This window comes from Mustela putorius, unplaced genomic scaffold, assembly GCF_011764305.1.
Source record: "Mustela putorius furo isolate JIRA1106 unplaced genomic scaffold, ASM1176430v1.1 tig00000145_pilon_pilon_pilon, whole genome shotgun sequence".
In the NCBI taxonomy this organism is placed as follows: Eukaryota; Metazoa; Chordata; class Mammalia; order Carnivora; family Mustelidae; genus Mustela; species Mustela putorius.
The window spans coordinates 41,099,826-41,122,178 of record NW_025421294.1 but is presented as its reverse complement, the minus strand read 5'-3'; the positions used below and the strand labels follow the sequence as shown (position 1 = coordinate 41,122,178).

Sequence of the window (22,353 nt, the reverse complement as noted above, 5' to 3'; positions counted from 1 at the left end):
GCCCCTCCCCTGCAACTGCACTCATGTACGTGTGCTATGTCTCGCTCTGTAAATAAATCCTTTTAAAAAATGCACATTCTCAGTTTTCACATTGAGAAATTCAGTAGGCCTGGGTGACAGCAAGAATCAGCATTTCAAAATCACTAAGGTGGTTCCAGGGCAGGAGATCAGGGAACAGACCTTGACCAACAGCTATTTAGCGTCTGACTTCTGGAAATACTGTGCTCAGAACAGCAACGTCAGCATCACCTAGAAACTTGTAAGACATGCAGAGCACAGTAAGATCAGAAAATTGGGATCTATATTTTAACAAGGTCCCAGGTAATTCCATTGCTGGTTAGATTTTAAGAAGCATTGGTTTTAAAGGTTTTTATTGATAGTATTTGTTCTGGGTTCTTCCATTTGTTTAGTTTTAATAAACTCAAAAAAAAATGGATACACACTGCAAGCTTATTGTCATAAAATTCCTACCAATACTCACCCCCACCCATAGTAAAGGGTTGACCAGATGCTCCAGTAGCTTCAAAGTAAGCCAAAGTCTTATTAAGAAGTGGTCTCACCTAGATTACACCCCTGTCTTCAGTAACAGTCCCTGGGTTTTCCTAAGCAGCCTTCGCTTTCTTTCCCACATCCATTCTGAAGAGTAGGAAACCCAGAAAAAGCAGCTCTCAGTGGGGGCTCCACTGTCAGCTCTCTGGTCAGACATGATTGATCTTCCATTGCTAAGTCATAAGAAAAGCCAAAGGGGCTTCAGAGCAAAGAGTTCTGGCCTTGGAATTCAGAGACTGTCAAAAAAGAGTTGGCACGAAGCAAGAGGAAAGCTTCCAACAGGTCTTCCAGATGGAGCGCAAATACAATTTCACTTCTTGCAATATTTAAGAATGGCAGTTGCTGTGGTCTGGAGGGAGGGGATGCCTGCATACCGATGGTCCATCAGGCAGCAAGGGTATTAATGGCAGGTGAAACCTTCCAAATGAGCACCCTGTCAGCCAATCTATTGCTTTAAAAGGTTGGCAATGCAGGAGCCTAACAGAGGCAATGAAGAACTAATCTCATATTGCCAGGTTAAATCAAGTCAGCCTTGCCTGCTCCTTTCACTTTTTAGTTACATCAAGCCAGAATACTTTCAATTATCCCTCCCTTCCAACTTGTCAGCAGGCATTGGGTAAAATGCAAATGGAACAGTGCCTTCCCTGGTGGAGAGCAGAAAATATGAAGATGAGCCTCCATTGGTTGAGCTCCTACTGTGTATTCGGTGCCATACCCTCACCTTCTCATTTCATAGGCACCATCTTATAGGATCTCCATGCTCCTTTGTGAAGTAGATGTTATTGGGTCCACTCTATTGCTGAGAAAACTGAGTCCCAGGAAGCCAGTTACTTGCCAAGTTTACATAGCTAATGAATGATAGAACAGGTTTTAACCATTTTGACTCTGATGCCCATATTCTTTTGCCATACATATAACTGAGCCAAGAATCTAGGGCTACTCTGGGTGAGTCCTTGAGCTCTGGAGTGCCCCCCTCTCCTTAAAATTTTCTAAGTGCTCCCCCTGTGGCAGGTACTGGCCAGGTCAGCAACACTATCTGGGAGGACCACGCCAGCCCAGACTAGGACCCATCTGAGCCCTGGTCCCTACTTCTCCCTTTCAGGGTGTTCTCTGACCCTCTACCATCCTTTAACCCCATACCCATGCATGTAAGGGTGATCAGATTTTGAGAGAGGTTAGGAGATTTGCATTTATGAGGTATCTCAGGGCCCAATGCCCGACCTTAATTCCGGTGGACATATTGGCAAGTAGATTGTTCCTGTTGGCTGGAAGAGTATTTTGCAAGATCATGTGACATCAGAATGAAAATGGTGCTGATATGTCAATTCAGGTAACCCAATTTGTTTAGAGAGACAGGGGCCTGGAAAAAATGATTTACTAGGGACCCCATATACTTTAGACATGGTCCCGAAGAAGCTCTCCTTAGGAAATCAATCAATCAACCAACCAATCTCAAGGCAAAAAGAACCCTAGGATGGCCATATTTCTCTTTATTCGAGAACCTCTTTTTTTTTTTAAGATTTTATTTATTTATTGGACAGAGAGATCACAAGTAGGCAGAGAGGCAGGCAGAGAGAGAGGAGGAAGCAGGCTCCCCGCTGAGCAGAGAGCCCAATGTGGGGCTCAATCCCAGGACCCTGAGATCAGGGCCTGAGCCAAAGGCAGAGGCTTTAACCCACTGAGCCACCCAGGTGCGCCTATTCAAGAACCTTTTTATGTGACTGGCCACTCTGGTGCCTTGGGCCTATGCCAGCTACCCCCCACCACTCCTTTATTTCCGTCACAAAGAGCAAACGGAGCAGGCTTCTTCCTTCTTGCCCCAACTTGTTGCCTCCCCTCTTTTCTCCACTCTGTTAATTTTCTACTTCCCCATCATTAACTGATCTCAAGAAGGTCCCTAGGATTATGGGGTCCACCACCTGGATTCCCTCTATTTTCCTTGGGGAGATGAGAACTTGCCAAGTACCTCAGTCTGTATGCTAAACGAACCTATATGATGCCAAGTAGAAAAGAAGTAGAAAAGATTCAGAAGCCTGTACTAGGTTACCAGGTGCTCACAGCTGTGCCTCTACGTAGTGTGGATTATCTCAGTCCTCTCCTTGCTTCTGTGAGGTATCTGCATCACCCCCACTCTACAGATAAGGAAGACAGAACAGAAAGAGCTTGGTATCTTGGCCTAAAGTCAGTCTGTTAGCAAGTACATGAATTGCATAATCTTAAACACACACCTTGATGTGTGTTGTAGCCAGGTGAATAAGATGAAGATCTAGAACATTCCCAACACCCAGAAAGTTTCCCACCAGTACCTCCCCATTAAGGTAACTACAATTTCTAACTTTTTACCATAACTGGTTAACTTTGCCTGTTCTTGAACATCCTGTAAATGGAACCATGTGTACTCCTCCTAGTTTTAACCAGCCTCTTGTCCAGATGAATAGGGAAGGTAGATTTGGTGGTTGGTGATACTTCTCATCAGACCACAATCTGGAAAGATTGGAACTCATTTTTAAAATCTGAGATGCTGCCCAGCTCCCAGTCAGGTCCTACGTGCAGATACCAGCAGAGCCATCCGTGGCACCTGAAGTGAATTGTTGGAGTCGGTATGTGCCACCCTGTCACAAAATGAAACCAAGAAAAGTACATTTAGATGTTTTCCTGAAGCCTTTAATACCCAAGAAAGCTGGAGAGTTCAGGCATGTTATAAAGGGAATCACTTGCCTACCAAGCTCCAGGGAATAAAAGGCACCAAAACTGAACAAAATGCTTCCATCTAGATTCTCCATAAGCTGCCCAGTCTACAAAGATCAAAGAGGAAAATAAATGACATGAATGAAGTGAACACCCTCTCATTCCTAGAGACCTCCCTTCTCTGTAAGAGTTATGTGTGGACTCAGGCAGCCTTTCCTAAACAGGAAGGACATGCATGTCTCAGCCAAGTCTGAAACACCCAGCCTCCTCCGGGGCTCTCTGCAGCCTTTCCACTGACCCGTGGCCTCCTCCCCACTGAGCAGAGCTTCCCTGCTATGTGTTCAGCGAAGGCTTTGAGGTTCTATCTTTTGCCAATTCAGGGACTCCTTTAAAAATCCGACCGTGCGAACTAGGCAGGGGCTGAAAACAGCTGGCACAAACCTGTAGCCAGCCCAGAAGGCAAGTGCCACCTTGTGCCAATGGTAAACAGCTGAATGGGGTTTGAATCTCACAGGTAAATAGTGTGGTCCTCCGTAGCCTGCATCACAGGGAATGAATTCCCAGGCATCTTGTTTCTCCTGTTGATTCCTTTCTAGAAACTTGTTTCAACCAGCCTGATTCTTTCCCAGCTGTGGATGTAGGCAGACCTGCACGAGTTATTAAATCGCACGGCCACCCGTGCTTCCCCTGCTGGTGGGTGTCCACTGCCCTGTCTTCAGGCTCCCTCTGGGAAAGAAACGTCTCCTCCTTCTGATAATGAAGAAGATGGAGAGGGTAATGATCTCATTGGTTACCTTTTCCTACTTTTTATCCAGACCTGCTTCTTAGCCACTTGGATAACTCACTTAACTTCTCTGAGCCTCAGTTTCCAACTCTGTAGAGTGGGTGATGGCATGATAATGGGCATAACACACAGTTAGCCGAGTGTTCACTGGACCAGGCACTGTTCCTAGCGCTGTATATATAGTAACTGCTTTAGTCCTCCAAACAGCACTTTCTAACATCATCATCAATCAAAAAACATTTCCTCACGTTTTGTACGTGAGGAAACTGAGATACAGAGGAGTGAATTCCGCAGAGTCAGCAGATGGGAAGCACCAGATCTGAGATTCAAACCCAAAACCCCTGAATCCGGACTGCAAGGCTGAAAGGTTATGGTCTGCTCTGCGGGGTTGCCATGAGGACTGAAATCAAGAATATGTCTAAGTCTTGTTCAATCTGTAGCATTTATTATTACTGCCAATTAAGTTAACACTGTGTGTTAAGTTAACATTACATTCTTGCCCAAGATTCAACCTACCCATAGCACACAGCGGGGAATGACTCCAGTAGGGGATATTAATTTTACTAATATCCATGTCCAATTTTTATAAACTGAAAAAGTTGAAAACTTTTCTGAGTTTTTGAATCTAGTAATATCTAGGGTTCACTGAACACATACTATGCCAGACTGACATTAGATAGATAAGCAGATACCTCGATTCATTTGTTCTCCATCACAGAACCCTATGACATATGCACTCTTTTAACTCAGTTTAAAAAGCAAAGAAGTTGAGGTTCATCAAGGGTGGTTATCTTTCTAAGTTTACATAGCCAGGGACCAGAGGTCATGAGCCTTAAACCCAAATCTATTCGATTCCAGAGGCTGGGCTCTTGTCTCAGACACCGTGTAGGCTTTTTGCCTAAAATTTTACCATAGGAATTCTAATTCAAAGGCTTCAATTCAGCATCACCCTGGCTTCTGCCTCGTATTGCTAGACCTGTCACAGAAGATTCCCTCTGATTTCCTTTATCAAAAGCAATTAAAAGAGTATCTCACATATTGTTCCCAGAAAGTTTCGCCACATCCCTATTTCTCTGAAATGGCCATTACAATTAGCGTATGACACATGCGCGTGGCACGCAGCCAGGGCTGTGGCTTAGCCTGCCTTCTGACAGCATCTAGATAATTCTCCACGGCTGCATCTCACGGAGTGAACTACGTGAGGGCACTCACCGCCGTGGGGCCCGGCCGGGAAGGCCTGGGTCAATTTCCCCAAATGCTGAGTCAGGATCGGGTCCTGCTGGAGGACTCTGCAGACCGCCCTCCCACCCTCCCCGGGAAAAAGCCCACCAGGCAAACAAGGCGGTGGGAAAATAAAGGAAGAAACGGTCCAGTGTCGCGGGAGGACTGTGCTGTTCTCGTACCCCTGTTGAATAGAGACGCCGACAGCCTCTCAGGTCCTGAACTGGCAATTCAGAACAGTTTGATTGCCTGCTTGATTGTTTGCGAGATAACGGCAAGATTGTCAGTGACGGGGTAATTTACTGAAGATTGCCATGTCAGACTCCATGCGAGGGGCTCGCTGGCATCAAGATGCGGCTCTCGTGACTGACAGGCCACTGGGAGATTGGAGTGCCAATTTAAAGTTCACGGTGTCGTCGGAAAGCGTTCAGCACCAGCAGCCCATAATCACGCAACATGATGAGGTCATTACAGGCGTGACGTATGCTCACGCTTAATAACCGGTAGAACCCCAAATGCGCCATCTCCGGAGCAGGTAAATGTAAAATATGTGGGAGGAAATCATTTCTATCCTTCCTCCCCGCCCCCCCGTTTTTTTAGCATTTGCCATCTGCTGTTGCTGATGTGTTTATAGGACATCTCCTGCCAGATGGGCCTTTGAGTAAAAAGCCCTAGAATCGACAGAACAGTGGAGAAGCTGGAGGTCTACACTTTCGAAGAAGTCACAAGTCCAGAACGAGTAGCAGATGAGCAGGGGTCGGGGAGGAGAGTGTTGAGTGTTTAAGAGGAAAACGGTCCCAACTTCCTATTTGAGCCCAATGAGGGTCTCAAGCTGGTTATATGGAGGGGTGGTAAATCGGGTGAGGGGTAGGGGACGTTCCCAGCTTCAGGAGGGAAAGCCCACCAGAGACAGATGGAACTTCTAATGGGAAGAGGCCAGCGGCCTTAAAGAAATCTGTAGTGCTATAACAGCAATGTGTCTCTTCTCACCTGAGAAGTTTCTGCCTCTGCTGAAAGGAGCACCGGCCAACAGAGCGCAGCGGGATGATTTTAAATCCAAAGCAGGCCTTCCACCGTGGATCCCGTCTGTCTGGGTGAAGGCGGTTCTCGGAAGGAGATGTTAAAGGCGGCATGCTATGTGCAGGTTTTTTCTTGTCTTTTTCTTACTCTGCGAAGGGCTCTGGGATCCACTCTACAATCTGAACACAGATCTGAGACCGTGCCCCAGCATCATCCCGCTGCCAAGATACAATTCTCTGATCTTGTTTCTTGGGTCTGAGATTTGTGGGCCTCTGGGGAGAACCCGATTCACCCAGCCCATCAGGCAGAGGTATTCAGAGCCCTGACTTGGAAAGTCTCTAAATTTAAAGTGTGTGTGCCTGCTCACCCTCCTGTGCCTGCGTTTCTAGGAAATTCCGTAAATCTAAATGCATTATGAGGCACAGAAGCAACATTTGCCCATGTGGAAAATGAGAGGCTAGTTTTAGTAATTTAAAGCCAAGCAAAACACACAACCTCCTAATTTGTTTGTTTGCTAAAAAGAAAGTAATGCATTAAAATAATTGTACATTAATTGCTAAATTACAGTGGAACTTTGGTGAAATTACATATTTCAATTTCATTAGCAGAACCAAACAGAAAGAGTAATGCCAAAAAATTACATTGTAGTAAATTTAAAACACGCAGGCAGGCCTCTGATTCAGTACTCCAGTACACATGTTTGTCAAGCCACAGCCCAGAGTTTGAGTACATGTTCCTACAATGTTAATTATGGCCCCAAAGTACCTTGCTATCAAATCTGGGAGATGCAAGCAAATTATTCTCCAAGACGTTCTCTCTATTGCGTGTTCAGTCAGTGCCCAGCAGAGTGAATAAGTGTTGGCCAACGAATCCGTTCTAATAGGGAATTCCAAGGAGCAAAGACTGCCCAAAACATTCCCATGCTCAGCCTTAACACACAAATGAAGAAAGGGAAACATTCATTTATTCATTCAACAAACATTTGTTGAGTACCCAGTTCTGTGGTTGGCACTGAGTAAGATATGAATATAGAAATGAATAAGTGTTATTCTCTTCAAAGAGCTCATTTTCCAAACAGGAAGGCAAGCACACAGAGATAACCATAGCACAAGGAAGTTGGCATTCTCAAAGGTTTCTGTAACTTACTGTGCATTAAAATCAACTGAGAAGCCTGTATAAAAGGCAGGTGCCAGGACCTGCTTCTGGAGGCTCTCTCTGGGAAGCTCTGGGGTAGACCCTTGATTCTCCCCATGGGATTTTGTTGTGAAACCATTCTCTGACAAGCTCAAATTCAGGGAAACACAGAGCAGGGATACCCTAACCTAGCCAGAGACATCACCAGGAAGGCTTCCTAGAAGAGGGGGCCATACCTAGTCTGGGTCTTAGAGGATGAATCATATCTGTTTCCCCCTCATTGTACAGTCAGCTCCTTCAGAACACCATCATTCTTCATCCTTTGTCCCATGTTTCATTTCCAGGACAGGGATGGCACTCAAATATTTGTTGTGTTATAGATGAATGATAGGAATTATAGATGAATGACCAGAAAGGGATGGAGGGGCAGGGATCTGGGCAAGTAAATCAGGATGTTCGAAGTGCTACAGGTGTGCAGCAAGGTAGCACCAGAAGCGATTAGGTGAACCAATAGCTTAATTTCCGGGCACTCCAACTAAAGCCGTTTCTCTGCATTTCCCAGAAAATGTAGAACTCCCCCCACCCAGCTGTCAAACTGGTCAGCACTACACTCCCTGTCTGAGAGGGAACAGGCATGGAACATTTTCACCATTCAAGCAAGACTTTCGATGATTGGTACGCGCATTAGCAAAGGCCCCCAAGAACCAGCTATGGATAATTTTTTGTGCTGTGCTGTTCAAAAGCAAAATGCTTGTTTTTGTTTCCAACCACTCAAATAACACTTGCTCAGGACCGAAAAAAGTAGAAATCCTAGAAAAGTCTAATACAGAGAGACGCACACTCACCTACTGTCTGGGGATAATCATTCATCCACCTCTCGGTCTTCGCTTTTCTCTGCATGTGTGCTGGAATTAAACTAGGCCCATTTGTGTGACTTCTGCCATTTCAAAAACCCTTGGGAGGGGCTGATGCTCTTCCGGCAAAGGTGCAAGCATCTCTCCGCAGCGTTTTACCATGAAATGCCCTGACCGTGGTCCTGCCTCTGTCCTTCCAGATGGCCTGGTGGATTGCCTGGACCCTGACTGCTGCCTGCAGTCAGCCTGTCAGAACAGCCTGCTCTGCCGAGGGTCCCGGGACCCCCTGGACATCATTCAGCAGAGCCAGACAGACTCACCTGCCGTGAAGTCCTTCTACGACCGCATCAAGCTCTTGGCAGGCAAAGACAGCACCCACATCATCCCTGGAGACAACCCCTTCAACAGCAGGTGGGCACCCTTCCGTCCATACAGGCTGCCGAGGTGGCTGGTCTCCTTCCTGGCAGAGCAGGAGGAAGGAAGTGCTCCTGGTTTTTCTGCGGGCCCCGTTGGCCTAGAAACTACCCCATGAGGGCAACTCCTCTCTCTGGTTCACAGAGGGCCCTTTCCTGTCTGTGGAAGTTGGCCACCTTCACCCCAGAAGCTGCTGGACACATCTGTGGATGGTCTGGTTTTGAGATCACTTTTCTGATCTGTTATTTTATTATATCATTGTTACTATTTTATCTCTTTATAAAATACCTCTGATAGTACCTTTTGTCTGATCACCCCTGAAATACTTCATTCAACAGAGTATTTTTGAAAGCAGCTATTAGCTGAATAGCATTAATTAGAATTTATTGAGCGCCTCTCCTAATCCAGAGCCTTTATGTAGACTGTTTCCCATCCTCCCCCCAACCCTATCAATTATACCTGCTATTGACCTGCTTTGGGCAAGATGTCGTGCTGGGGCATTTTCCCTTTCTTTCCAAAATGATGGGGTTTCTCTTGAATTTACTTTTGCTCTCAGTAGCTAATTTGAAGCAGTTCTGGGGAAAATTCTGGGTTTCTTTTACAGTCCGCTTGGCCCCTCCCTTCCAAGTTAGAACTGTACCCCTGGAAAGGAGAATGAGGGAAGAGTTGGCTTTGAGGCACCCCATCCGCTCCAAGGTACTGGTCATGATTCTGAGGGTGAGAGGAAGGACAGAGAGGCAAGGGTCTTCTTACGGCCTGCCTGCATCTCACAGATCTCTCTCTTGGTGGGTCTGGGTCCAGATGTCAACAGTGTCTGCAGATATGAGGTCTTCTTGGGGAGAGAGGCAAGGGTCTTCTTGTGGCCTGCCTGCATCTCACAGATCTCTCTCTTGGTGGGTCTGGGTCCAGATGTCAACAGTGTCTGCAGATATGAGGTCTTCTTGGGGTTGTCTGTCTCATTTCGGGTCTCCTTCCCACCGGGAAAGAAGAGTTGCTGGCTGGGTCCTCTTTCACGAAACCTCTAGGAAACTTGAAGTTGAACGGGGTGCTCCTGGCCTCCTCAGCCCTCTTACCTTCCTCCTCGTGCCATCCTTCTCTTATATCTCTTATCCTCACTCAGTTCTGGGGAGGCCCAGCAGCAACTCAGGAAGTATGCTGCTCAAGCAGGCTTCCAGCCCGTAATGGAAATACCAGACTTCACCTCCCACGGGAGCCCCTAGCTTTTTAAATGATTCTCTTGGTGCCCCTCCCAGTAGACCTTGGGGAGGAAACAACATCAGGCCATGACTTAGACTCTGCTCCTCCCCCTTGGGACAGTCTGGTGGGATGGGGAGGTGGTAATGGTACAGCTGATTAATTCCACAGCCCCTAAGAACTCTCTGGGAAGGTGTGCAGCCCCAATTCCTGGCAGCAGTTTGTATATGAGGGCTCTTAACATGGTCACTTTGGGCCAGCAACTTTAGCCTCTCACCTGTTGTTGCTTTCCTAAAAGTAAAACAGAAAAGAAAAAATAATCTCAGCCGTCTCCTAGTTCAGCCCTGACACCCCCTCGCCTGTGCCACATTAGGCAAGTTATTTAACCTCATAAACTTCAGTTTCTTGATTGATAAAATTAGAATATTACAGAATATACTTGCACAGTTGTATTATTTAATACAAGAACCCCTCAAAAATAAAAGAAACCACAAATCTTTGATCAGAGAAGCATTTGCCTGCTAGAATCCTAGTTCTGGGACAGGGATTCTACAGCTATGTTTCCCTTTAATAATGAACATAATTCCTGTTGCCAATGAGTCACGAGTGGCCCTAGCACCAGGCTGGGAGCATTCCAGGAGGGCTTGCATGCAATTTGCTTGTACAGTAAATGCAACTCAAAGGCCCCTGCTCTGTTCAGCTTCCTGTTAACATTTCATTTTTCCCACCCTAAATCCAGTCATTTCCTGATACTCTCCTTTTTGTCCCTTAAAATTCAGTCTTCTCCTTCTTATCCAAGTTGCCATTTCCAGAAGGCACCTTGAGCTACAGCCAAGATTCAGGAGAGGAGGCAGGGACTCCAGAATATCTGGTGGACTAGACCAGCCCCAGAGATCTGGGAGGAAGAGGCTTGCTTTAGAGAAAGCATCTCTGGAGCTTTGAAAGTCGCCGTAGACACCACCCCCCACGTGAGCCCACATTCCAACATACTGACGTAGATACATAATTCAGAAATACAAAATGTTACTCCAAGACAGGTTGAAGTTCACCAAGCATGAGAATTTTAGTGCATTATCCTCTGACAGAAAAATGAAGGAGAAAGCGAGGAGTAAAAAAGAAGTTAATTCAAGACTTCTAAGAAGGCATTTCCCCGAGATAATGGCATACAAAAATCACTAAAATGCCTTGACTCCACCACTATAATTTATAGAGCAGATCTCACTATCTAGATAATGTGATAATTGTTACACATCAATAATCATAAATAGAAATGAACTGATAGCATGTCTTAGCTGAGTCTTTTCTGTGAATTGTCTTCCTAGAAACGATATGAAGCCAGCAACAATGAAGAATTAGGAAAATAGAGGGTGGGAAGCCTAGGCAACCAGGCCTCTTTTATTCCTGGGACGCTATACAAAATCTCATGCTATGGGAATGATTTAAAAGAAATAACAGTGGTATAAAAAAGGAGGGGAGAAAAAAAACCACTGCGGGGCATACTCCCAATTTTGTTTTCTCATCACAAATGCTTTGTACCTTGTGGTCATCAACACACATCGATTTTAAAATAGTGTCTCGGAAGGCATGAAAGAAATCTTAGTCTGCACTAAGATAAGGAAATGGAATTGAACAAAAGAATTATTTTCATAATTTAGTTTTCCACTTTCAAAAGACTCTAGCATTATAGTTGGAACCAGCTAAAAATGGGATGCATTTGTTAGGCTGACGGTAGCAGACAATTAGAGCTGTCAGTGGAACAGTCTAAGCCCTCCCGAGATCATCAAAGGGTTGGAGTTGAACAGTTGGGGGTATTGCTAATAAAAAGAGAGGTGCCTGGAGAAAGCACCCCTCCAGTTCTGGGGTCACCTGAGATGGCAGAAGTAAGTGCATTCCAAAAATCAAGCAGACTTGGACAAGATTCTGGCAAAGAACAGGTCAGTTTGATTACCTAGCCTAGAAATTGGGACTCTGTCCAGGAACCTGGAAACCTGAGTACCTCTCTGCCTCTTCCAAATGCCCAGTGGCTTGAAGGCTCACAAAAACAGCTGTAGACCTGCTTGGTGGGCTGGGGGCTAAATGCAAAAATGGAAGTTCTCATTAGCCCGTTTCTGTGAAATCAGAAAATTTAGGTAAGAGGAGGCATGTGCCTTCTCCCCCTGTGGTGTTTGAGAAGACTCTCGTCCTATCTCTGTTGCTTTATGGGATTTTGCAGAAGTTGTTCATTGGATAGTGGCATCCTCAAGAAAGTTCTAGTTACTATGATCTGGAGAGATCATAGCTTTTGCTGACAGTGGGGAAAAAGTTGTGTGGGATTTCAACCCCTGCCCCATCAAATAGCAGGAATTTTATACAAACAGAAAGAGAGTTATGTGGAATCCAGAATCTAAGATAGAATCCAGAAAAAAATATATCTCCCATATTCTCTTTTCCTCAGGCTCTCATGGATTGAAAGAAATTTTGCTCTTAGAGGGCAACAAAACACAATGTATGTAGATGTCCCAGCTTCATTTAAAAAAAAAGAAAAGACAAGAAAGAAAAACCTCTGTGTGCTTCCCTCTCTTCCCTCTGACATCCCAGCCTGGAGGAGAAGAGTAACATTGCCTTTCTCCAAAGCTGAAAAAGGAAATGAGTAGCCAGATGGGGAAGCTCTCACCCGCGTATAATACTCTCTGTGCCAGACTAAGGCACAAGCATGAGTTATGAGGGGCAGCCTGAAGCTCAGGCCAAACAAAAGCCAAATGATGTCAGGAAATGGAGCAAGGCCAAGGGTAGAGGGACTGTGCACAGGAGACTCCTTTGCCCATCTAAGTGAATGGGAAGGCTGTCCGGGGATTTCATTCCAACATGTCACCAGTTCTGCTCCTCAAGGAAAGCAAGCATGAAGACCTCCCCATGAGGTGTGATCATATGAATCCAGAAATAAATGTTGAAAGCCTAGTGACCAAAGGAGGATGGGTGGGGACAGCAGCAACATAGGAGGAAAACTTGACACACCCCCTGGTCGTCTTATTCTCCTCTGTGTGGCTCAAGTCGTATGTTTCTTTTTCTCTCAGCTTGGTTTCTCTCATACGAGGACAAGTGGTAACTACAGATGGGACTCCTCTGGTTGGAGTGAACGTGTCTTTTGTCAAATACCCAAAGTACGGCTACACCATTACCCGCCAAGATGGCACGTAAGTAGCTCCGTGAGCCCTACCTACTCAGGGCTGAGGGGGCAAGCAAAGAGGCAGATGGGGCTACTGCCTTGGAACCACGTGGCTTCCCCTTGTGGACTGGGATGTCCATCAGGCCAGAGCCCCAGTGAGGATCCCCCCCAAATACGTTTGTTGCTTTATGGCATGGTATCCAAAATTAAAAACAGAGAGAAGAGACAGGCTATCTGGGGCTGCCGATAACCATCATTCTCCTTTCTTCCATGTCAGATAAGTGCTTTGCTGTGTCTGTGCATGTGTTGGAGCTGGAGCGGGGGGAGGGCCTATTCTAAAAAGAAAAAGGCAAAGCGGCGTTTGGAAACTCACTCCTATTTTAAATCAAAGGCAGTGCAGGGTGACAAGGATCCACATGACATAGTGTCCTGTGGTGAACCCCTTCTGCTCTCATCTGTGGCTTTAGGAGCTGTGTTGTTTTCGTGCCTGTTTTGAGGGGGTGGGATGTAATCAGAGAAGTCTAATTAAATACATTTAGCCGTCACCCTGCTGCGTGAAGACGGCAACCTTTTCCTATTATCTTCTGATTGGAAACATGCACCCGTGCAGCCCCCACCAAGATGAAAGCTATGTTATTTCCTTAATCCACTGGGCATGGAGTTGAAATTTAAAGAAGAAGAAGAAGAGAAGAAATCTATGGGATGAGGAAATCACCCACCCACCCTGAGATTTAAAAAAAAAAAAAAAAAAAAACCCCACAAACTATTGCCTTGTATTCCAAATGAAAGTGAAAACAGTTACTGTAAATCTGATGTAAGACTTTTTTCTAGAAAACAGGAGTCTGGAAAATCATGGATGTAGCATGTGGATAAGAAGTACAGCCTTGCCTTTTCTTGCCTTGAAGAGTCTGGGCTTACTCTCTAATGTCCTAAGGTAGCCTTGCAGGTTGTTTCCAAATTGACAAGCCCATTAACCCTATCCTCACATCCTCACCTCTGAAACTCCAAGAAGACATCTGATGATTTCCACCAAAATCCCAATATTCACAAAGCTTCTGATAGCTCCCTCATGCATTTCTTTTTTTTTTTTTTTAAGATTTATTTATTTATTTTAGTGGGAGGGAGAGAGAGGTGGGTGGGGGGAGGGGCAGGGGAAGAAGGAAGAAAGAATCCCAAGCAGACTCCCTACTGAGCGTGGAGCCCGACATCAGGCTTGATCCCAGGGCCCTGATATCACGACCTGAGCTGAAACCAAGAGTTGGATGCTTAACCAACTACACCACCCTGGTGCCCCCTCACTCATACACTTCTACAGCCAAATCTAATTGTTTCAACGCGCTAGGACTGACTGTGATGTGTAGTGTGCAGAACTATCCCAGGTCTTGTTCATTCTTAGAAGCCAGTGTTCTTACCCTGCAGTCTGATGGCAATGCAGAGGACATTTCTAAGTCCTTGGCCTGCTGCCTGCCCCTACCTTATGCTGCCCCATCCCCCTCAGCTGCTTCCTGACTAATTACAGCCCAAACCCACTTCCCATATCATCTATCCAACCTCCAGGACTGGTGATTCTTCAGCCTGTTCAGTTTGCAAAGCCTTGGAAATAACAGGATATATTTGTGAAGGCTCTGAGGAATCACACAATCTGTTGTGTAGTAATGTGTGCCACAGACATCGATGATTTGGTTCCATCATATCAAGACATTTGACTCTCTCCTGTGTCCTGTACAGCACCATCCCCAGCAGTGTGCACGCCCAAATTAAATAGACAAACAAATATCCTGTGCTCAGATATTTACCTTAGTATTCCTGTGCTCCTCACCCATGCGTTTTATGTCTATTAAAAAAAACACCAAAAGTGGGGCGCCTGGGTGACTCAGTGGGTTAAGCCTCTGCCTTCAGCTGAGGTCATGATCTCAGGGTCCTGGGATCTAGCCCCGCATCCGGCTCTCTGCTCGACGGGGAGCCTGCTTCCCCCACCTCCCCTGCCTACCTCTCTGCCTACTTGTGATCTCTCTCTCTCTGTCAAATAAATAAATAAATTTTTTTTAAAACACCAAAAGTAAACAAACAAAAACAGAAGTAAACAACTAAAATTAAACAAACGAACAAACGAAACCCACCAGAAGTATTACCCAAAATGGGTGAAGCCAGCAGACCTGTATATTTTCACTGTTTTTATTATGATCCAGCAAGTCTGTTAATTGTTGGGAATTCTGAAGTGAGCAAGAAAGCCTCACCATCCTTCATCCTTGAAGAGTTGAGATCCTGGTGGAGGAAAAGAAACATAAAACTGAGAGACTTCTCTCCATCAACCTCCTCCTTTTCTGTTAATTGGGAAAAAACTACCTTTGTTTTATTTTACTAGGAATACACCTTTGTCCAGCTCTTGAGGAACAAACCAGAATAAGGTTTAAGAACAATTATCAAAAATATCAGAAACTAGGCAAGTTAGATGAAGGGTTTAAAAGGTATAAACTCCAAGCTAGAAAATAAGTAAAATCCTGGAGATGTAATATTCAGCATGGGGACTATAGTTAATAACACTGTATGCATATTGAAAGTTGCTGAGAGAAGAAATCGTAAAGGTTTGCATCACAAAAAAATTTGTAACTACGCGTAGATAGATGTTAACTGGACTTTTTGTGGCCATCATTTTGTAATATATGCAACATTTCAAATCATTATGTTATACCACACCTGAAACTAACGTCATATGTCAGTTGTCTCTCCAACGGTAATGCTCCGTGAACCAAATATATATTTCATAATAGTCCGGGTAGATGAGATGAAAGCTTTCATGAGGCTCTCCCATGACTTAGCAGTGATCTTTATAACTCCACTATTTATGGAACACTTGTGTTAGCCCAGCACAATGCTAAGCGCTTTACATCAGGGGCAGAGGAAACTTTTCTGTAAAGGGCCAGATAGTAAATATTTTAGGCTTTGCATGCCATATGGTTTTTGTTACAACTACTCAGCTCTGCCTTGTAGCACGAAATCAGCTGGAGAGGATAAGTAAACAAATCGGCGTGGCTGTACTCCAATAAAAGTTCTGTTTGCCAAAACAGGTGGCAGGTTGGATTTAGCTCGGGGGTGCCTCGTGTGCTGACCCGTGCTCCACACTCCTCGCATGTCATTCTCTCAGCCCTTCTGGGAAGTTGGTATAATTTTTCCCAATTCACAGATGCAGAAAGGAGCTCAGAGAGGGTTGGTAACGTGCCCACAGCTGCACAACTAGGAAGTGGCAGAGATTGGGTTCTAACTCGGCCCATCTGCCTCCAAAGCCCACGTTCCTCTTCTGCGTTCTCTTATGCACTGCCCTCAGGGCTGGAGTTCAGAGCCCCTGCCTTTTCTGAAGGTAAATGCAGCCCGCTCAGTTGAGCCCGCTTCTCCCCTGTCCAGGTTTGACCTGATCGCCAACGGGGGTGCCTCCTTGACCCTGCACTTCGAGCGAGCCCCGTTCATGAGCCAGGAGCGCACCGTGTGGCTGCCGTGGAATAGCTTTTACGCCATGGACACCCTGGTCATGAAGACCGAGGAGAACTCCATCCCCAGCTGTGACCTCAGTGGCTTTGTCCGACCGGATCCTATCATCATCTCCTCCCCGCTGTCCACCTTCTTCAGTGCTTCCCCGGGGCAGAATCCCATCGTGCCGGAGACCCAGGTAGGAATGGCGGGTACCAGGGTCGGACTCTTCCATACTGCCCTCACCCAGACCGGCTGGCCAGCTTCCCCTCAACTCATCTCACACTCTAGGGGGGCCAGAGACTAATATTAAGGGGGAGGGACAAAAAAAAAATAGGAACACCATAGGATTCATGGTCACTGGAGAGAAAACTGATTCTCTCCTGGATATTCCAGATGTTTTCAGATAGTCGTTCAAGGCTTTGGCAGTCACCGGAGCTGTTAATAAAATAAAAACAATATACATATGTGCAACCCACCTGCAAATTGCTTTTTATTCCTGTTAGTCACAGAGATACATGATAAGAGGCACTTTAACAATCTACATCAGTGTTAGGACAGAGGGCATATTACATTATTGCCTCCCTGTTGCTTTATACCAATTGTCACTGGAAGTTGCAGGTTCATATAATTACAGCCTCTTGTGGCGTCCTTACATGCAGCTAGCAATAAAGCCTGCTGTTCTTATTTACATCTTTTGCCAACAGTGTGGTTTTTAAAAAGAAACACAACAGTGACCAGGAATAATTATTAATCCAAAAATCATAACCTCAGCCCCTTCACTCCATGGTGTAGGATAAAGTTTGGATGTTTTTGTTTTTGTTTTTGTTTTTGTTTTCTCTCTCTCAGTCGTGGGAAGTGGTTCTGGTTCTTGCCCCCCACGTAAGGCATGACGCTATGGTGAGCAGAGCAACAGAGAGGCAACCTCGGGTGTGTAAGCGGCCCACTTGCCCAGAACTCATTGGTTGCAGTATCTCCTCCCCAGGTTCTTCATGAAGAAATTGAGCTCCCTGGTTCCAATGTGAAGCTTCGCTACCTGAGCTCCAGGACCGCGGGCTATAAGTCTCTGTTGAAGATCACCATGACCCAGTCCACGGTGCCCCTGAACCTTATCAAGGTTCACCTGATGGTAGCTGTAGAGGGCCACCTCTTCCAGAAGTCATTCCAGGCCTCTCCCAACCTGGCCTACACCTTCATCTGGGATAAGACAGATGCCTACGGCCAAAGGGTATATGGACTCTCTGATGCTGTTGGTATGTTTTGGTTTCAACTCCTATTGACTCTTGGGTTTAGTCATGCATTAATTTGATCTATATCCAGTTCCTACCAGGAGTTCTACTGGCACTATCCTAGTCGAGAGGAATGCAGTAATCAGTGAGGAAGACAAGAGTCCTATTTCGTGGACCTTCTGCACTACTGAGGGATCAACATAATAACCACAGACGGGACAAGAAAATATCAAGCAGTGATATGGGCTAATATTGAAGTAAAAATCAGTGATATTTGCTGGGAGGCAAGAGCAACTGTGGGGGTGGGGGGCATTCAGGGAAGTCTCCTCGGCAGATGACACTTCAGCAGGGGCACCTGCTCTTCTTGGCACCTTCTTGTCTTGAATGACAAGAAGGAGCCATGTGAAAATCAGGGACAGAGCATTCTTTTTCTGGGGAAGAAAGGCAAGAAGAGCTAGGTGTGTTTGAAAGATAAAGAGAAGGCCAGTGTGGGTAGAATGTATGGACAGGAGAACATTCGAGATAGGGAAAAGAGGCGGAACAGGGGCTAGATCATGTTCCAGAGAGCACTTGCAGATGGCTCAGAATGCACCACGAGAATCAGAAAACAGAGCTGGAGGGGATGTGAAAGTCACATGCTGTGTTTCAGCCTGTGCCTTCAAGGGAATTGCATGATGGCCCACTGATGAAAGACCACCATAAGAAAAGAGTCTGTTGGTTATCAGTCTCTGAAGACTTGTGAGCTGTGGATGAATACCAACCGACCCAGTATCTTTTCCTACTTGTAGAAAGCTGTGTGGGATTAATTAAAATCCAGAATCCTATATTTTCTTCACCACTAGGCTTGCAATTTCCAAGAATTATAATAAGTTACCAAAATAAGAAGCCAGCAAACTTGGAAATTCTCACTGTCATCGGCAGCCAGTATTTATGAGACACTCCCTTTGTGCAGAGCACCACGCTAAATACTTTATCCCCAGTAAACTCTCAATAATCTTATCAAAGAGGCACTCTCCTTACCCCATTGTGCCAATAAGACAGGACGGAGAGTGTGAAGGAGTTGCCTAAATCCTCATATCTAGCAGGTTACACATGCTCAGGAGATGGCTCTAGTGGTCTGGTTCATGGGCAAGTTCAGGTACTTCTCAATAAAGATGGTAATACGTGACTGAAGTAACTAGTGCCACTTAATATTAAGTGACCCATCAAATCCTATACCAGTCTTTACCAATATCAAAATAATACCCAACATCAAAAAGTAGTTGGAATATTATAGTGCATCCCCGTGCATCTAGCTTCTGGCATTATCAAGTCATGATGGATACTGGCTTTTCCATTCTTTCATCCACCTCCCTCCCTGCTCCTGATATTTTTCTGAGTCTCTGATATTGCATCATTTTATCCATAATATTTCACCATGTATCTCTAAAAAACTCTTCAAAAACATGCCAACGGTTATCACAATTTTTAAAATACTTATTTCTTAATATCTTCAAATAGCCCATTATTTAATATTTTGTTTTTCTTATGAATATCATAAAATATTAGTGCTTTGTTTTAACCAGAATCCGAATAAGACTTTCCTTTTGCAATTTTGATTTCTCTTAAATTTTTTTAAGCTATAGTTTTCCCTTTCATGTCCAGCTCCTTTTTTTTTAAGTTCTATATTTTATTTTACATCAACTGCATTGTTTGCCTGTAGAATTTCTATAGTCTAGTTTGTTTTCTGATTGTGTCCCTGTGTCTGCTTAAAATATTGCTTTGTTCTAGATCTCTTGTAAACTGAGGTGAGAGTGGAATCTTGAGGCTTTCTAAGGTTCAGATTTGAGGGTTTTTTTTTTAATCTAGATCAACTTTATTTTTTTATTGAGGCATGATTGATATCCGACATTACATTAGCTTCAGGTATAAAACATTCCATATTTACATATATTGTGCAGTGATCACAGCAAGTCTCTTAACATCCATCACACAATAGTTATAAATATTTTTTCTTGTGATGAGAACTCTTAAGACCTACCACTTAGCAACTTACCATATGCAATACAGTATCATTAACTATAGTTGCTATGCCATACATTGTTTCCCAAGACTTGTTTATTTTATAACTGGAAGTTTTTACTTTTAACTCCCTTCACCCACTTCTCTCACCTCCCACACCCTGCCTCTAGCAACAAGCCAATCTCTCTCTGTAACTCTGTTTTATTTTTTTAAAGACTCTACCTAGATGTGAAATCATACAGTAGTTTTCTTTCTCTAACTTATTCACTTAACATAATGCCTTCAAGGTCCATCCATGTTGTTGCAAATGGCAAAATTTCAGGGTTTTTGTGGCTGAATAATATTACACACACACACACACACACACACACACACACACACACACCTTCCTTATCCATTCAGCCATTAATGGACAATTAGATTGTTTCCATATCTTGGCTATTGTAAGTGATGCTGCAATGAACATGGGGTACAGGTGCTTTTTGAGTTTGCATTTTCATTTTATTTGGAAGGATACCTAAAGTGGAATTTCTGGGTCATATGGTAATTCTATTTGTAATTTTTTTTTTGAGGAACCTCTATACTGTGTTCTGTAGTGGCTGCATTCAATTTACATTCTCACCAACAGTGCATGAGGCTTCCCTTTAGTCCACATCTCTTCCAGTACTTGTAATTTCTTGTCTTTTGATAGTAGCGATTCTAACAGGTGTGAAGTGGTATCTCATTGTGGTTTTGATTTGCCTTTTCCTGATGATGAGTGATGTTGAGCATCTTTTCATGAAGCTGTTGGCCTTCTGTATGTCTTCTTTGGGAAAGTGTCTATTCAGGTAGTCTGCCCATTTTTTACTTGGGTTGTTTGCCTTTTCATACCAAGTTATACGAGTTCTTTATATGTTTTAGATATTAACCCCTTATCAGACACAGGATTTGCAACTATTTTTCCCCATTCAGTAGGTTGTCTTTTCATTTTGTTGATGGTTTCCTTTGTTGCACACAAGATTTTTAGCTTGATACAGTCCCACTTACTTATTTTGCTTTGGGTGTCAAATCAAAAAAATCATCTGTAAGACCAACGTCAAGATGTCAAGACCAGCTATGTTTTCTTCTAGGAGTTTTATGGTTTCAAGTCTTTAATCCATTTTGCATTAATTTTTGTGTATGATGTAGAATAGTCGTCCAGTTTCATTCTTTTTCATGTGGCTGTCTAGTTTTCCCAACACCATTTATTAAGGGGACTGTCTTTTCCTCATAATATATTCTTGCCTCCTTTGTTATAAATTAATTGACCATATATGTGTGGGTTTATTTCTGGACCATTTATTTCATGCTAGTGATCTGTGTGTCTGTCTCTATGCCCATCCCATACTGTTTTGACTACAATAGCTTTGTGATACAGTTTCAAATTAGGATGTGTAATGCTTCTAGCTTTGTTCCTTCCCAAGATCGCTTTGGCTACTTGGGGTCTTTTGCAGTTTCATACGCATTTTAAGATTGTTGTTCATTTTTGTGTTTCAGTATTATGACATTAGAATTTTGTTAACGATCACATTGAGTCCATAGATTGTTTTGGGTAGTGTGGACATCTTAATGATGGTAATCATTCTAATCCATGAACACAGAATATCTTTCCATTTATTTGTGTCTTCTTCGATTTCTTCCATCAACATCTTGTAGTTTTCAGCATATAGGTCCTTCACCTCTTTGGTTAAATTTATTCCCAGGTTTCTTATTTTCTGATCTTCCTATTAAGCAGGACAGCTGGATAGGTACTGTCATCTTCCACCAGGAGGCATCTAAGGTCTTCTTGTTTTTCCTTCTGTGACTTTGGTGGCCACTGATGCTCATTGCCTAGATCCATTAAGTCATTAGGAATTGCAAAGTCATATTTTAATTTTATCATTGCTTTTCCATTTAATAGTGGGAATACTTTTATATAGAGATATTTTCTCATTAGCTACTTGGTTATATGAGGTATAGTTCAAATAAGAAAGAAGAGACAAATGCTCAATTGTTTCCCTTTATTTACTATTTTCAGTATAATAAATTGGTCCTCTAATATCCTCTAATGGTAGCAAATTGATTTTCTAGTATCATGAACTCATAGAATAAAATGTATCTAATATGTTTCAACCCAATGAAGTTATTATCCCTACTAATGGTTGAATTGTCCCATTTTCGGTCAGTGGGGCACTCATCAGACTGACTCCCAGATTCTTTTGACATAACTCAAGTAGATTTTTATTTCTTCCTTGCTCTCTGGTATAATAAAATGGCCTAGTCTCATCTTACACGTTTCTTGCTCCAGCCATTTCGTCAAGGAGCCCTGCCTGATTTCCTTTTAATAAGAAACAATATTTCAAGGCCACAAGCCAGACACCAGCAATTCTCTTTGCTTCTGGGTTGATTGTTGTTTCTTAGAATTTTCACAGGACAAGTTAGGAAATATATGTGGGTTGTTGTTGTTGTTGTTTACTAAAACATATCTTCCATTCATATCAATGCTCCTATACTTCAGGATCTAAAAGAAGCCGTGGAAAATCCCGAGAGGTGGCACACATAGTTAAGAATGTAATGTAGTAGGAATACAAGTAATAACAGCACCTCGTATTTCTGAAGCAATGTTGCCTTTAGAAATGTGTGGCATCTTGGCATTTT

At 43.9% G+C, this 22,353-nt stretch overlaps 1 protein-coding gene across 4 annotated transcripts in view; it reads left to right on the top strand.

The window, feature by feature from the left end:
• TENM2 (teneurin transmembrane protein 2) overlaps positions 1–22,353 on the top strand; it is a 1,128,378-nt gene that overhangs the window by 1,035,003 nt on the left and 71,022 nt on the right. For all 4 annotated transcript variants that reach the window (XM_045075622.1, XM_045075621.1, XM_045075624.1 and 1 more), the window contains 4 exons: positions 8,451–8,661; positions 12,912–13,031; positions 16,406–16,667; positions 17,454–17,721. In XM_045075622.1, the coding sequence (XP_044931557.1) occupies positions 8,451–8,661; positions 12,912–13,031; positions 16,406–16,667; positions 17,454–17,721 (861 nt within the window). The remainder of the gene's footprint in view (positions 1–8,450; positions 8,662–12,911; positions 13,032–16,405; positions 16,668–17,453; positions 17,722–22,353) is intronic.